This window comes from Ahaetulla prasina, chromosome 13 (assembly GCF_028640845.1).
Source record: "Ahaetulla prasina isolate Xishuangbanna chromosome 13, ASM2864084v1, whole genome shotgun sequence".
Lineage (NCBI taxonomy): Eukaryota > Metazoa > Chordata > Lepidosauria > Squamata > Colubridae > Ahaetulla > Ahaetulla prasina.
In genome coordinates, this window is record NC_080551.1 from 26,274,997 (window position 1) to 26,291,292 (window position 16,296).

General features: G+C 54.9%; 1 protein-coding gene across 6 annotated transcripts; it reads right to left on the reverse strand.

The window, feature by feature from the left end:
* Nucleotides 1-29: 29 nt before the first annotated feature.
* Nucleotides 30-14,515, reverse strand: TBC1D2B (TBC1 domain family member 2B). Of its 6 annotated transcripts, none has more exons than XM_058155878.1 (13): nucleotides 14,039-14,382; nucleotides 12,767-12,920; nucleotides 10,823-10,988; nucleotides 8,680-8,840; nucleotides 7,965-8,182; nucleotides 6,791-7,171; nucleotides 5,381-5,491; nucleotides 4,863-5,056; nucleotides 4,001-4,498; nucleotides 3,086-3,203; nucleotides 2,699-2,884; nucleotides 2,462-2,599; nucleotides 30-2,115 (listed from the first exon to the last, which is right to left on the reverse strand). In XM_058155878.1, the coding sequence occupies exons 1-13, from the start codon at nucleotides 14,375-14,377 to the stop codon at nucleotides 1,750-1,752; spliced, it is 3,030 nt and encodes a 1,009-aa protein (XP_058011861.1). In that variant the 5' UTR covers nucleotides 14,378-14,382; the 3' UTR covers nucleotides 30-1,749. The 6 variants fall into 6 exon arrangements, with proteins under 6 accessions (XP_058011861.1, XP_058011864.1, XP_058011863.1 ...); XM_058155881.1 differs by lacking the exon at nucleotides 14,039-14,382 and adding an exon at nucleotides 13,840-14,030; XM_058155879.1 differs by having other exon boundaries at nucleotides 1,782-2,115; nucleotides 2,462-2,583; nucleotides 14,039-14,515.
* Nucleotides 14,516-16,296: the final 1,781 nt, after the last annotated feature.

The window sequence follows — 16,296 nt, forward strand, 5'->3', positions numbered from 1 at the left end:
CCTCCAGGGCACAAACAGAAACAGCAGCAGGTGGTCAGGTACATTTATTTACTAGGATTGGTCAGACAAAACCAGACAGGAATGAAAATCAAAAACGTTTAAAAATCAAAGACAGGAAACGGTCTATTTTCAAGAGGTTGCAAAAATTTGGCAAATGAACTCAGGAGTTCTGAACCCCAAAGAATTCTCAGGAGCCCCGACTGCACTCGTCCTATGTGGAAGAGAATCTCCTGCACCACCCCTGTGCCGGGGGTTCCACCGGCTGTGAGCCCTGCAATGTGTTCCCTCCGCAGGATACGGGACTCTTACTTGCGACTCCACCTCCAGAGGGAAGAGGCTTTTGAGCGTGTGTGTGTGTGTGTGTGTGTGTATGTGTGTGTGTGGTTCTAGGGCCTCCAGCAAGAAAGGCAGAAAAATAGACTGGATCTGTGTGAAGCTTGTGCAAACTGCAAAAGCAGGAAGGGTGTGTGTGTTACATTCTGCTTGAATAGACATCATGCATAAATACTTTGCATATATAGTACATAGCAGAGTTTGGGATTCTTTATAAAAAGGGAAGGAAAACCTGATAGGAATTGAGACCTCAATATCTGGAAATCCGGTGCTCCTCAATCTTGGCAGCTGGAAGATGGCTGGACATCAGCTCCCTGAACTCCCCAGCCAGCAGAGCCATTCCGGGAGTTGGGGTCCACCCATCTTCAAGCTGCCCCAGGGCTGTGTGCTGGCGTGCGGGGGTGCCTGTCTTGTCTCCTTTCTTGGTCTCTTCAATGCTGACAGTCTGGGAGGCCTCTGGATGGGGAAGATGTCCAGCCATTGGGCTCCATTGCAAGGAACGCAGGTTGCGGCATCCCACATAGCCCCCCACCCCCCGAGGAAACCCTCCAGACTGGCCGACACAATGGCTGAGGACACGAACATTTATCCAGGGAGTCACAAGTCAGCCAAAACTCTGCCACCCTCCTCCTCTGCCACCCTGTTACCGCCTAGGATTAGGCTAGGATTCCAGGTATTCAGACGCCCACACACGATCTGGATTCTGTCTTTCCCAAACCGACCTTGGGCTGTGGGACGCCTTCTTTGCCCCCGAAGTGGCTTGCGTCTGGCCATGAGCAGGCATATCCTGGCTGTGAGGAGGCAGAGCTCCCAATCTTCCCCAAGAAAGATCTCGGGGGGGGGGTGGTATTGGAGAACAAAAGCTGTATGGAAGGAATGATTGGATTCTTCTGCGATGAACTGTCCCCGGGCTCCCCAACAGGAACTTTGCTGGGGTTTGCCACCCACTCTGCTGTCTGTGGAACAACAGGCTCTCACCACAAGGACCAGGGAGACTGGCGCTGGAGAGATCTAGCCGGGCGTAGATGGGGCTGGCCATCCTGCAGAGAAGTATGGCACCTCTGAGAGCCCCAGGCCAGGGAAAGGAGCACCTTCTTGGTTCCCCGGTGGTTTCCAACAGAGATGGGGACCCGAGCCCAGAAGGGAGACGGCAGCCGTCCGGAAACCCTGGTGCTGCCCTCCAGGTTGTCTCCTGCTTCCCACGTGGGAAGACCGAGCCGTGGCCCCGTGGAATGTCTCTGAAGCTGCACAAAAGCTACCAACACCTGATGAAGCACCGTGACTTGGTTCATTTGTTTAAGACGACGAGGAAAGTGTCTCCAAAATGGCACAATCTAAAGAATTTGGCATAAAACGACGGGCCTTTCAGTATTGTGTCTGGAGGCACTTCAGAGGCTTTGAAAGGGAGGAAAACACTCACAGCTCAGCTGCACAACTGAAAGGAAATCTGAAGTGCTGGGTACACTGAATGGCTACCTGAGCAGGAACCGCCTCTGTGGTGGAACGCTGGGTTTGGAAATCTGCCCTCGAATCCCCAGGAGGTTCTGCACTGTGGAAAAACCCCGAAGGGGTCCCCCAAGGTCCCTTCAGCCATCTTCCTCGTCCTCGCTGATCAGGTCCCTTTTCTCCGGGTGGGTCTCCCGTTCGCGCAGGAAGTCCTCGCGCATGGCCTCCAGCTCCAGCAGCTCCAGGCGCACCTTCTCCAGGTGGAAGGCCCTGCGGTTCCTGATCTGGCGCTGGGGGAAGGGGTTGAGGTCCCTGAAGGCAATGCCCATCAGCTTTCTGGAGGAAGAGGAGGAGCACCAGAGAGGCCTCATTATGGGCCAGGCAAAAGAGCCAACTCAAAGGTATCCTGTGGAACTTTTAGTTAAAGCAACTGGTCCCTGCAGCTGGAAGCCCTGATCAAAAGCTCCGGCGACAGAATGTGGGCTGGGTTTCAGCAAACTTTTTTTACCTTTAATCTTTTCCTAGAACCTCATCAAGTTCTTGAGGGAGGCCAGGCTCAAAACCCATTTTATGACATCGCTTGCATTGTTTTACTCAGTTTTTCTTTCCTCCCATAAAAGATAAAACCAGAAGCTCCTTCTAAAAACATTTGTGAATGGCAGGGCAAAGCAGACGTCCTCACCTGGCATCCAGGACTGTGCGAGTGAAAGACCGCAGGTACTTGAAGATGGATGTAGAGTCCTGGAGCTTTAAGATCTCCTCCTCTTTGTACTTGAAGAGGGCCAAAGCAAACCGGAAGATCACCTGGGCGTCCAAGAAGCTTTGGGTCACAAAAAAGAGCGAGACGCACGGAGGGTTCCCCTCCCAACTCCAGAAGTTCCCCAGGGAATCCACTCTGGCGGGCGGGGAGGGGAGCTACCTTTGGTCCCTCGTAGAGAAAGGAATCCCATATTTTGAAGAGGAGGTCGCTGACTACACTGTCCACGAAGACAACCAAGAACCAATTGAAGGTGATGAGCGAGAAGTCTACCCGGTGCTGCTCGAAGTGGGCGTGCAGCCGGGGCAGCTTTTCGTTCATCAGGTCCTTGAAGACACGTTGGTCCACCTGGAAGAGGAGGAAGGCAGCTGGAGAAGAGCTTTCAGAGGCCCTGAAGGCCTCCCTCTCTCCTGCTGGCTGGGCAATTCATCTCCAAGGCTCTTTCCAGATTGTTCGGGGGGGGGGGCAGCCTTTTTCTCCAACTTGTGAACCCCCCAAGTAAGGCCTCCAGCTCCAGTGAAAGCTCCAGGGGGCTCTTTCCACACATACCTGAGAGCCAAGCAGTGTTTTCGTGTAATAGTCCCGAGGCATGAAGACCTCCACAATGGTCACCAGACACCAGAAGGCATCTTCTTGCTCCAGGTAGAGGAGAGCGATGGCCGCCAGTCTGGAAAAGAGACCACATGGGAAGTGCTGCTTCCCCCACAGAGCCCAGAGAAAGGCTTCAAACAGGAGAGAAGGAAAAAAGGGCTTGGTGCCCCTCCCTCCCTACCCCCTGCAGACGAAATGCTCTTTACCACATCAGGTTAGCCTTTCTAGGCAGGAAACACGAGCAGGTGAGCTGTTGCTACTTTATGGTAAGGCAACATTTGCAGAATTTTGCAGATCTGAAGATACAATTCTCCCTGCCTGCCTCTACAGCCTAAGAAACTAGGGAGGGTCCCTCCTGAGCCTCTTGCTGGGCCCTCTGGGCACCCCCTGGCTGCCTCTTTTCATCTCCCAAGGTCACTAACAACACCATAAGCCTGGCTGCCTTCACAGAGCCAGGAGGCAGAAGCCAGAACCAGTTTCTGTAAGAAACGGCAGCTATTTTGTTTCCTCCTGGGGCCTATAAAGCCGGCTAGGAAACATGGAGGGCCACCATAAAGGGCCTCCTGGCGCAAAGCCAGGCAAGTGAGCCATGCCTGCTCTCTCACACGGGCCCATCTGGTCCTGAAGGACCAGCAGCGGAGGGATGCGGGTCTTCCTCTCCTGGGAAGGGCAAACACAGAGGGGGACCCATTCCTCAACAGCTTGCCTCCCACCTCGCAAACAAACCTAAGACTGGGCTTTGGAGATGGAAGGAAGCACGAGGGAGGAACTCGGGTGGGACGGAGAGAAATGTGGACAGGTCATCCAGACCCCATTTGTGGGACCAGCATCCTCTCTGCTTCTTGGCCTGGCTGGCCTGGAAGGGCTGCCTACCTGTTGAGCCCCTGGCAATAGCCGATGTCTGGGTTCCGCCACGAAAAAGCCAGCAGGACGTTGCGCAGCTTCTGGATGCCCTCGGAGGTGGGTGAGGAGTAATGCTTGTTGTTGGGCAGGGTCCGCAGGAGGTCCAGCTCGATCTGCTTGGAGGCCGGATTCTGCTTCTTCAACGCGTCCTGCAGCAGGCCCTGGAAGTAGCCGGAGGGCCTGCTCTCCTTGAACTTCTTCACATGGAGGCCGACACACCACTTCCAGATCTGGCAGCGGTGCTCGTGTGGGACCCCAGCCCGGATAAGGTTCTTCAGCTCCACTGTCTGGACCATCTCCCTGTTCACACTGGCAGCTAGGAAGTTCTCCCACTTCACACTCGTGGACATCTCCTGGTGCTCCGTGAGGGACAAGGACTTCAGGTCCAGGGCTCGCACCTTCGCCACCAGCCTCTCCTCCTCTTCCTCGTCCTCCGGGACCGTCTGGAACCCGTACAGGTCGTACTCACTGGGAAGCAGAGGGAGACGGTCACTTGCCGGAACCGCTAGAGGCAGAAAAACCTTCCGGGAAAGTCACAAAACCACCACGGGAGTCCAGGGTCAGAAAGGCACCAGCCATGTCCACCTCGGATAACGTTGGGCAGAATTCCAATCCTTTGACTGCACAAAGCTAGACGTGGGTCAGCTTGACCAGTGGGGTAAAGGATGCTGCTGCCAGCTTGAGGAATGCCCAGGATCCATACCCGAGAGCAGCCAGCAACCATTCTGACCCATGCTAAAAGCCGGGATATGGGGAGAGCCCCTGCTTGGGCCCATGACCCTGAGCCACTCTTGTGGGGGGACCTTGAGCAGAAGGTCAGACTGAGGCTCACCTGACCATGTGGGGCTTGAAGTAAGCCTGTTCGGGCTGCTCAGCGCTGTCCACCTTCAGGGCATCTTCCAAGAGCCGGGCCACCAGGTCGCTGTTGGGGTTCGGCTCCTCTGAGCACACCGGCATCTTCCTCTCCTGCAGCAGAACCAGGTACCTGCTCTCCACCTGGCACATCCGGGCTTCCAGGCTGTTGTGCTGTGTGGGGGGCACCGAGACAGGGGCTGAGGCAGGCAGCAGAATCCAGGTAGCCTGAAAGCCAAGGGAAGACCCCGCCCCAGCCCAGCTCTGCCCCCCAACCCCAGCAATGTTATTGCCCTTAAACTACCACAGAGAGCAACATGGCCTGTGGTCAGTCAGCCTCTGGGGAGGGGAGGGGCAGGGTACAAAATCTGGTCAGCTTGGAAAGCGAAGCACTGGGTCTCTGCCCCCCAGAATGGGTCACCTGTCAGTGGCTCTGACCCCCCGGGGGGGGGGCTGAAAATGGGGAAGGGTTCACGATGGGCTGCCCCTTTGGCTGACCTTTGCCATCAGCGCCTTCTCCCTGTTCTCAGCATTTCTCCGTAAAGCAGAAAGTTCCAGGATCTCCTTGTTGAGGAACTTGTTCTGGGTTTTGTAACCCTGCAGGCTGTCCTGTCAACAAGAGTGGGGCATTTGGAGAGGAAAGGAGGGGGGGCAGCTGGTTCTGCCTCCCAGGAAGGGGGAAAGGGGGCACTGCAGAGTTTGGCTTCAAAGCCCAAACTGACTCCCCCGATGTGCAGCTCAGTACCTTTAGGAGCAGCCAGTAAGCACTGTGAAGAACTTGATGTGATCCAAAAAAATTGGTGTGTATGTATCCGAATTTGCAAGCTAAATGTTGGAGATGTGATTGTGATGATTTTTAATTTAGATTTTTAATTTTGTTATGGTATTTTAAATGGTTTTTGGATTATTGTCGTTTTACTTGTTGTACACCGCCCTGAGTCTTCGGAGAAGGGTGGTATAAAAATGTGAATAAATAAATAAATAAATAAATAAATAAATGATGCTACTTATTATCATATATGGTGGACTTGTAAAAAAATCAAAGCATTTTGGATAAAAATTTGGTGGATTATGCAAAATATTTTGAAAAAGAAGAAAAAATTTACTCCGCAATTGTTTTTATTGGGTATAACTACAGATTATACATCAATAGAGACTAAATTAATTTTAAACTTAATATCAGCAGCCAGACTGCTGGTGGCGCAATACTGGAAGAAGGAACATCTGCTTACTATTGAAAAGTGGACACTAAAAGTAACGAACTTAGCAGAAATGGCAAAAATTTCAGCATACCTGAAAGACTATTCACAAGAAAGATATATAGTGGAAAGGAAAAGATGGACTGAATATATTCAAAACAAATATCAGACTAAAAAGTATCAAATAGCATATGAATGAGCAGAAAGTAATAATTGTATTTGTATACAGTATTCTTTTTTCTTCCTTTTATATGAAGAAAATATATGAATAATTAGCGCATTTTAGCTTATGATTGGTAAATGCTATACCCTGTATTTGCTCTGGGAAGTCCGGGGGGGGCGAGGGGGGTTGGGTGAAGGGGGTGGAAGGAGGAGGAGGGTAAATACTTGTTAAAATTGTGGTAAAACTTTTTAATAAAAAAAAAACAACTTGATGTATGTAACGTGGGAATGGAGCCACCTGTGGCTTGTCTAAGAAATTGCGCTTAATCAAACCACAACTGCACAACACAGGACCCGTCTTGCTCAGGGCCTTCCTTCCAGAAAGGCTCCCAGAAAGTGGCCAAACCAGCAGGCTGCAGCCGCTTCAACCTGCCCATTTTCTCACCATTGCCCTCTTCCCTCTGACTTTCCTCCTCATCCAGGCCATCCTGCAGATGGGCTGGTGGGCTAAGACCCCGGGCCCCGAGGAGGCGAGCGGGGCTCTTACCTTCAGCTTGTTGAGCTCCTGCTGCTCCTTGCTGATGGGGGGGGAGGCGTCGGCTGATCCGCTCTGCCAGGAGGCTTCGCACTCGCTCAGCTCCCTGGACAGCTTCATGATCACCTCGTCCTTCGCCTGGATGGTCTCCATCAGCATGTCCAGCTGCTCCCCCAGCTCCCCCACCGTGGACTTCAGGCCAGCCACCTCCTGTTGCAAGTGCTCCTTCTCCAGGTTCAGCTTCTCCAGCTGATGGTTGAGACCCAAAATCTGGTGGTCTTTCTGGTGAAGCAGTTCCAAGTGGCCCTTGGTGCTCCCATCGCAGAGGGGCCCCGCTAGATACCGGTCGTACTGGGAGGACCGGACTGTCTGCTGCAGGAGCCGCACCAGTTCCTGCGAGGAAGCGAGAAGGCTGGTGAGGAGAAACTGGCAGGCTGTTTCGGAAACTGGGGGGCGGAGGGGGGGGTCAATTCGCAGAAGCCGCCATGCTGCAATGGACTTGCTGCTGTTGCTGGTCTGAGCCTCCTCAACCAGGACCCTCATGCCTGGTCCCCCTCCTCCTGGCACAGAAGTACCTCCTGCTTCAACCCCAAGTTCCGGGAGAGGCACAAGGGCAGAAAAGGCGTCTCATTAAACTGAGGGGCCAGTGGCCCTTCCAGGGCCTGCCACCAAGCCTGGGATCATTTCCTCCAAAGCATTTGACAGCTGCTGCTACTTTTTTAAAGAGAGAGCCGGGTGGCCTTGTGGTTGAGGCGCCAGAGTAGGAGCGGTAAGAACAAGCTTCTAGTCCTCACTGTGCGAACTAGCTCCGGAGGCTCCTGGGGCCACCCTCTTTCCCTCCCTATCAGCTCTGGTCAGCATTAGGTTCCGCGACAGATGCCAGAGAAGCCAATCGCTTCTCGCACTCTGCACCGAACGCAGGGAGGGAGGGCGTGTGGAAACAAGCAGGGCCTCAGCCAGGTGGACCGAATGCAATGGAGAAGGAGCCTCTGCTGCCCCACAGGAAGGGCTTTCCTGCCGCTTGGGCCCTGGATGCAAATGAGGAAGGAAGGGAGAGTGAGCAAGCCAGGGGCTTCCTGGAGGGAAACAGGGCCCAGATGACGGGCGAGCGGATGAGCCTCCGATCCAGATGCCATCATGTCCTTCCCCCCCATAGCAGGTGGCCAAAGCCTTCACACCTGCCTACCTTCTGGCTGGCCAGCTCCGTCTTCAGCTGCTCCAGGTTCTCCTGCTGACTCTGCAACTTCAGCTGCGCCTCTGTGGCCGGCCGGCCTCCATTCCACTCCAGAGGAGAGGCCTCCAGGCTGCCTCGGCCTTTGCTGGAAGCCATGGGGTCCTTCAGGGGACGCCTGGCCTTTTGCGGGAGGCGGCCAAAATCAAAGGGGAAGGTTGAGCCGGTCCCACCTGCAGCATGGGGGGGAGGGGGCAGAAGGTTGACCAGTTCAGCAATATGGAGAGCCAGCCCCTTGCCAAATTCAGAGAGCCCTGAGCCGTCGACCTATCCAAGGAGACGCCTCCTCTTCACTCTCATTTCCAGATTCATCCAAACTGTCAAACAATTTTAGCAGCCGCTGTGAGAGAAGCCGGGATAGTAAACCCGGCATCAAAGTTAACACCCGAACTTCCCAGGAGTAGGACGCTCTCCAATGCAATAGCCAAGATGAATGGGGGGTGGGTTCAGCTGTTGCAGCCACTGTCTCCCCAGTTTGGCCCTTCCAGTTCCCAGCTCAGGGGGAACAAAGATTCTTGCGGTACACAGAAGCCAACCTGGGATCCTGCCTCCCTTGGGGACTTCCACTCACAAAGGACGGCAAAGTGTCCGCCCCAAAGTCTGCAAAGCCAGAACGATTCTGCAAAAGCAGAAAATGAGGGGGAGGCGGGTAACGGGCAGCAGCGGGCACCTTTGCTGGACTCGGCTGCCAGCCTTCGCTTTTCTTCCTGAGCCGCTGACTCCAGCAAGTCTTTGGGGGTGGGGTCCAGCATTTCCCATTCTTCTGTGTAAAAAACACTCCTGCGGTTTTCACCACTTCCTTTTCCGGTTCTTAAGGAAGACACAGAATTCCTGCAAAGTACAGACATTCGAAATGGTTGGGAGGGCAGAGAAAAGCTGGCTGAACTCACAAAGCTGCTGAAGCCAAGAACACAGCGACTTCTCTGAGGGCCTTAATGCAGGAACCCAACCCCCTCCCCCCCACCCCCCACCCCGCCTATCAGAGGCTGGAGAACATTGGTGCCCTCTCTCCCTCCTTGGGCTTCAAAAGCGCCCAGGACAGGACAGTTCCGTTGTCCCTCCATCACAACCAACGGTGAAATCCAGCCGGATCTATCCAGCTTGCGTGAACTGATAGCACTGGTGGCAGGAGGCTCCGCCCACCCGCCGGGACGTGATTAGGTCTCCTTTTCTGGCTCTGCGCATGCACAGAAGAGGCGCGCACGCATAGCGTGCTCCCGTTCTCGAACCGGTAGCAAAGGTAAGTGGATTCTACTGCTGATCACAACCCTTTGCTCTCTGGAACTGCCTGTGGAAAGACGCTCACAGTCATCAATCCTGCTGCTCTTCCTGCCCAACAGCCAAATACCAGAACCTCTGGACTTCCCTGCTGGTCACCTTCCTGCCTCTTTGAGCTAAAACATAAACAGCAGGCAGGAAATGGCCTGGCCCTCCGATGGCCGCCTGTGGTCAAGCTTGAGCCACTAGGCTACTGGCCTTCTGCAGCGCCAAATGTCCACTTCCCACCAGTGAGGCTAGGGGAGAGAATAAGCCAAGACAGGGACCCTGATGAAGGAAAGGCTTTTAAAAAGACCAATGCAGGCTCTGACCAGCCCAAGACTTTCCCTGTCTTGCTCAAGAGCAGTCCTACTTCAGTCACACTGAGAAATCACACCCTTTCTCAAGAAAGCCACGGAAGCCCAAGGACTTTTTAAAACCAAACCAGCATTTCCAGATTTCTCTGTTCCAAGGTAGAATTCTCCAGGCCCCGCTCTCTCTCCTTCCAAGGAGAAAGCGGGTTCAATGTGGCCACCCCAAACCACAAGGAATGCCCGGTTGCAAAATCCAGCCTCTGTTTACCCCACAGAAGTGTGCACTGCCGAGCAGGCTGTGAGAAGGATCAACAAAACAGGGAAGCTCGTGGCAGGCAGATGCCCAACAGGGAAAGTACAAAAAGGCACGCTTTGGGGGGCAGCAAATATTTCTCCCTTTGCAGCTGCTGTCCATTTGCCGGGCGCCTGCAGCTACTGTAGCCACAAGCAGCTGGGCTGCTTGTCCAGGCAGAAGCTCAGGCTGCCCCGGGTGCAGGGCCCGGAGTTCTGAAGAACAAGGAGGAACTCAGTCTCACACGGGAAGCAGAATCTGACTCACTGTTGTGCCAAGAGCTCCTGGTCCACCCGGGGCCACGAGGGCCCGATCCTTTCTCACGTCCTCCCAGGCCAAATGCTGGGCAGCAGGGACACCGGTTGTGCTCTTTAGCATCTGGCACAAGGGTGGGCTGCCTCTGCGGAGCAGGGAGGCCCCTGCTTGCCCCAGACCAGGTAGAGAGCCAAAGGGGTTTGGGGGAGGGGAATTGGGGGCTTTTGTAAGGGTGCAACAAGGGAACCTCTGGCAAAGCGGCTAGATTTGGGAGTTGCCATTTCAGAAGCTTTCAATGGCTAAGAGCTCAAATGGGAGCAGTTCGTCTGCCAGAGTCCCCCAGCATCCATTCCATGTCTTTTAAAAAACAACAACACACACACCAAAAGGTGTGTGTGTTGCCATCACATTTTCAATGTCAGGTTTAGTAGTGGCCTTTCCTCACCACCCTCCTTCTGGATGCCGGATTCTGTTGTCCAGTGAGGCAATTTGAGTGTGACAGCGTAACAGAGCTGTCTTTGCACTTCACAGGACTTCTCTAGGGGTGCGAGTTCAGAACCCGCTGGGGATTTGCCACTTCCAAAGTCTGCTCGCTTGCCTCAGAGTCGCCAGCCTTAAGCCCAAATGGACCCTCAGAAAAGAAAAGTGCATTCATGGCTGAGCAAGCTCTCTAGCCGGCCCCCGCCAGGACTCACCTGATGTCAGTGCCCAGCTGCCTCAAGGAGAAGTTGATGGGGCCGGGGTGGCCTGGAGCGGGCAGGCAGGCGGCTTGCTCCCCTACCAGCTCCGTGGGGGCAATCTCAACGGCGAGGACGTGGCGGGCTTTCTCCGCCGAAGCATTTGCGGGTAGCGCCGTGCAATCTGAAGAAGAGCAACCCCACCAGTTATCTGCCAACCGACTTCCACCTTGAGGCTTACAGGAAAGAGTCCCAAGAGGCCCAGGGTGTCACAACGCAGGGCTCACGGGGAACAATGGAGCCTGCTGATCCCTTGGCTCTTCAAGGACCCTCACAGGAAATGCAGGAGACGCATGCATCAGCTGCCACGGTCATACTTCCTCTCTGCTCTAAGCTCCTAGCAGGAGCAGCGCTGGCAGCGCACGCCCAGCTGGGCAAACCCCTTCCTGCAGCTCAGCAGGCGAGCCCATGCCCACGCTGCTACCCATCCCATGCAATGTCGATGCCTTCTGTTCTGGAGAGCAGCATGGCCACTACCAGGGTTCCCCTCTGGGCCGGTGGGAGTGTTTTGCCCGTCCCCCCAAGACTTTCCCCAACCTGTCTGCCCGCAGAGCGATCATCCCAGGCTCGGCTTCTCTGCTCACTGAGGAGAAGCTGGCGGGAGGCCTTGAAGTGGCTTCCTGTAACTTTGCATAGGCTTCCCCGGAGGAAACCGCAGCCAGTGAGAAGGGCAGGCCCAGCTCTTCCGCTGCAGCTCTGCGGAGAAAGGAGATGGGCTGTTTCTGGCTCTTCTGGCCTAGCAGGGACCACGTCTGTTAAGCCAAATTTGCTCCTCGAGGATGGAAAGTGCAAGGCATCCCCTTCCCTCCTTTAGCCGACCCCTCTCTTCTGGACCACAACCATTCCTGATCTTCAGGAACTGCCCTTGGGGGCAGAGGCGGGTTTCAAAACCTGTCGCTACCGGTTCGCTCGTGGGCACGTGCATGCGCAGAAGCGTCTGGTCAGGTGGGCGGAGCCTCCCACCGTTGCTGTTGCCGCTACTGGTTCGCCCAATCCGGGGCGAACTGGTAGCAACCTACCGCTGCTTGGGGGGCACTGACAAAAGGTGGCGGAGACACACACACACTCTACCACCCTCAACAAAAGCTCAAACAGCCATCTAATCAGAGCAACCCAACAAGTGCCGACTGCACAATGGTTCCCTTACCCACAAGGGCGGCATACGTTATATTTACTGCCCATCTCTTTAAAAACATGGCTGCTAAAAAGGGGGAAATTGTGAATGACATTGTTGCAACTGGATAGTCAACAAAATATACACATGTAAACATACCGTCCCTTGTATATGTTTGAAAAAAATCAATGTTTGGCAATTCAGTTAAAAATCCAACATAATACAAAATAAAACAAAAAGTTGGCTGTTTGTGTGTATTTGTTGATGTGTTATGTGTGTATATACACAGGCACACATGCACATAGGCATACATACACCACAATTTCCAATATATATTATCTTTAAAGTAAGTTTTAAATAAATGTTTGCTGTTGTGGAGAAAAACAAAGAAAAAATAATCACCAAATCAATGAAACAGCTTCTTGTGACCCATGGGGGAAAAATGTGGTGAGGCAGCTTTCACAGAGCCTTGTTTGGCTTGTGAACAGTTCTGTGAACAATCACTGGCTGGGAATCCTGGGAGTTGTAATCCCAGCACAACTGGAAACCTCCAGGTGAGGAAGGCCAATTTGCCCCAGTTTTGCAGGGGTCCCCGGGCTGAGGCCGACAGGTGGCGCCTGGCCCTGCATGACAGGAGCCTTTTCTCCCTCTCATCCGGCCCCCGAATGTGGACCACGAAGCCGGCATGAAGCAACACGCTACCACGTGGAAGTCATCGCAGCTCTGATCTCATCTGCCGAGCCATTTCCTGCGCTGTCCAGGGTCCCCGGAAGAGATGTGTCACTTACCGGGACTGTCCTTGGCCACCAGCCCCCTGGAGCACCCGGCCGGAGTAGGCGATGTCCTGCTGTAGCGCTTGGCGGCGTCAAGGCTGTGGCAATACTCCCACCTTTTCTGCTGCAGCTCCTGCAGCCAGTACATCATGTCCTGGTGTGTGGCGGCCTGTGGTGGAGAGAAGCCGGCAGCCCGGAGGGTTACAGACCTCGAGGAGGAGGAGGAAGAGTGGATCATAGCAAGCTGAGAGGAAGCTTCCCAATCCGCTGAATAAACAGCCCAGGAGGGCAATCATCACCTGGCTTGGCAGAGTGGGGGAGCCTTGGAGACCATCTAGTCTGACCCAGGACAGAATCCTGCTATCACTGCATGGGCCAACCGCTCAGCTATTGTGCCACAGCATGAGGAGGGAGTTTCCAGTAGCGGAGATTTGCTCCCCCTGTTTGACACCTACCAGTCTTTAAGATTTTGTGTTCTGCATCGGGGACTTCAACAAAAGAGTTTTGCTCCAGGAATGGAGTCAAAGTCTCTTTCCGAGGCCTGTATTGATCTTGCCATTTCCCACAACTGGCATTTTGGCTTTGGCCTGGATGACCTCTGGGACTGCAGCAGGCCCAGGCCACTGGGCAGTTGCTGCTGGAGTGAAACTCTCAAGAAGTCCCCCTGGCCAGCAAGTCACTCCTGAGAGCTGCAGGCAGGTGTTGAGAGCCGGGCCTCCTGAGATGGGGAATCCTTCTAAATGTGGGGGGGAGGGGGGGAGGCTTTGACCTGAACCCCTTTTCGCCTTCCATCAGGAGCCCTGCCCTGCCCGGGTCTTGTGATCCAAACGGCATCCGGAGGGTTGTGCAAACCCATCTGGAAAGACCTCCCAAAACATCTGGCGGGGAGGAGGAGGGAAGGGAACAGCCGAGCAAGCAACCCGGGGTTTGGCTCCTGGCCTCGAGGCTCCCTCACTCAGCCAGCCAGCCAGCCCCTCTCAAAAGGAAAGCTCAGCCCAGGGCGCCAGCCTTGACCTTGGCCCGCGATGCTGAAGGAAGAGCCGGGCCCCTCCGCCCCACCCTCCGCAGCCTTCTGGGCCTCCACCCACCCGGCCAGGTGAGGGCCAGCCGAGGGCCTTTGCCAGAGCTGCCGAAGGCCGCCCACCCTCCGCACCAACGCAGCTCGGCCCCAAAGACCCCCGGGGCTTCCAGCCACCGGCCCTTCCGAGCACGGGCGAGAGGAGCTGCCTGGGTGCCCCCCTTGAGGGCCGCCTCCGTCCCGCCCTCCCTCCCTGGCTGGCTGCTCACCCGCAGGACCGCCACGTCGCCGCCGGGGCCGTGCACCTCGAAGGCGGTGCCGGGCGCGCCGTCCTCCTGGCGCCGTTCCTCCTCGGCCGGCTGCGGCGCGGGACCCAGGCCGGGCGCGGGCGGGTCGTGGAGGCGGAAGGCGGCGTGGGCGAGCTCCAGGCGGCCCAGCGGCTGCGCCTCCCGCGGGCCCTTGTAGTAGCAGAGCGCGCAGCCCCGCACGTCGAAGGCGAACCAGCGGTTGCGGAAAGCCCGCAACGGGCCCTTCCCGGAGAGCTTCTGGAGGTAGCCGCAAAGCCGCGGGCCGCCCGCCGCCGCCGCCTCCTCCTCCTCCGCCGGCATCCCACCCGCCACCGCCGCCCTTCTGCTGGCCGCCTCGCTCGCTCGCTCCGCCCGCGGAGCCCTTCCGGCTCGGCCCCGCGAGGAGGAGCGCCGAGAGCCCCGCGACGCCGCCGGCCTCTGTATGCGCTCAGGGGCGCCCTCGCCTCCGAGAAGCCCCCGCGGGGCGCAAGAATGGGACGTGAAACGTTCACTTTTATTCAGGGTTGAAAAAATTCTTCAGACAAAGAGCGCAGAGCAAACGCCACGCCTGGGAATCCACGGGCAGTTCATACACGGGCAGCACGCAAGGTTTACAGTAAAATACCCTCCAAAACTATAAAGCTCGTTATCTATGCCCCCTTCCCCAATATTTTCCTCCTTTTCACTATTAAAAAATTTACACCATCAAGCAATTGTTGAGCCCTTGTATATAAAAGGCTGGCAGGCTTCTTGCCAATCTTGTGTGTCTGCTAAGGAGCCAAAAATTACACAGATATAGACATATATTCTGCTTTCAAAAAGACATTTAAGAAATACCTAGAGAAATTAACTAATCTTGATTATTGTGGATGAATTAAGATTTTTTTTTTAAATTTCACCATTCCAGGTGAGACCAAGAATGATTGGGCACGATGCCCGGGTTAGCCTGCCAGCCGCTTCCTCAGCCAGACAGTCCCTTGAGCAAGGCAGAACAGAAGCTGCCCAGGAACCTCCCTGGGCTACCCAGGGATTCCTACAAAGTTCCCAGACTGGGCTAGGGCTGAGCCTGGCCACACCATCTGCTTCCCAGACTGGCAGAAGGCAGCAAGGGGTGCCCACCTTCTCATCATAGATGAGACCCTCTTGGGGCTTGGCATACCCTGGAAAGGCCAGAATGCAACTCTATTCCCCACCTTCTCCAGAGTGGTGCCCTCCCGGATGCTGGCTGGGAATTAGGAATCTGGGAAGTGCCAGCAGGCTGCCCCAAGGCTGACTGAGCCCCAGCTTTCCCTCCCCAACACTGCTTCCATTCCCAGATGACCATTTCCCCCTCCCAAGCAATGCCAGAGAAAGGGAGACTCGCTGGTCAAAGGGCTGCCCATGCCCTCGGTGCCAGGCGATTCAGGACAGGGGGCAGGAGCAGGCTCTCCCAGTGCCAGATGTGGGGCAGGGAGCGTTTCCAGGACAGTTGGCCGAGTGGGGGTAAGGAGGATATTCTGCTTGATCCATCTTTGGTTGCCATCCTCCATGGGCAATCAGTGTGCATAAGGAAGGGGCTCTTGGGGGCCAGCCAGGGCTGCCAAGTCTCTGCAATGAAATGAGAAAAGCAGCACACCTGAGCAAGGTGAGCTACAGCGTTTGCATAGATTCAGAGCCATTGTATCAGAGCCAGAGCCTCCTAGACGAGACTCAATTCAACTAGCATGCTTGAATGTAAGAAGATGTCCAGAACCCCAGGGGCCTTCCTGATTAGGGCTCGTTGCCCAAGGCGAGGGGTGACCCAAGGATGGCCCCTATAATGCAGGAAACAGATGGAATCCAAGTAAGCATTTCATTTTTAGGGAAAGGGCTAAACTTCAATTTCCTCAATGCCCCCACCCCAGGTAAACATTTGGGGAAGGAGCTGAAATATAACTGACTGCATCTGGTTTTGGTGCTGACTTTCCATTACAATATTCTACATTTTACCAACTTATCTCATTTCTCCATGAGGTTAACATTCTGAGGAAAAACATTGCAAGATCCTCCACTGTAAGATGTTATAAAACCAAAATGTTATCTGACAAAACATGAACTGAGAAAGAGGTGTAAGGGAGTGAAGAGTGTGATTTTGTGAAAATGTCACTTTGCTTAAAGATTTGTACAAAAAAACACACCTCAGCTTCAGGTGAAGGCAGAACAAAGATGTTCCTGTAGAACCCCCTCCCCCCCCCCGACAAGCTTCCTCGGTGGGAGGGGGA

Coding starts and splice junctions, on each gene's coding strand:
- TBC1D2B (XM_058155878.1), bottom strand. CDS start 14,377: ATGCCGGCGGAGGAGGAGGAGGCGGCGGCGGCGGGCGGCCCGCGGCTT. Junction 2,885..3,085: donor AAACACTGCTTGGCTCTCAG/GTATGTGTGGAA, acceptor CTCCTCTTCCAG/GTGGACCAACGTGTCTTCAA. Junction 2,600..2,698: donor TTCTCTACGAGGGACCAAAG/GTAGCTCCCCTC, acceptor TGTGACCCAAAG/CTTCTTGGACGCCCAGGTGA.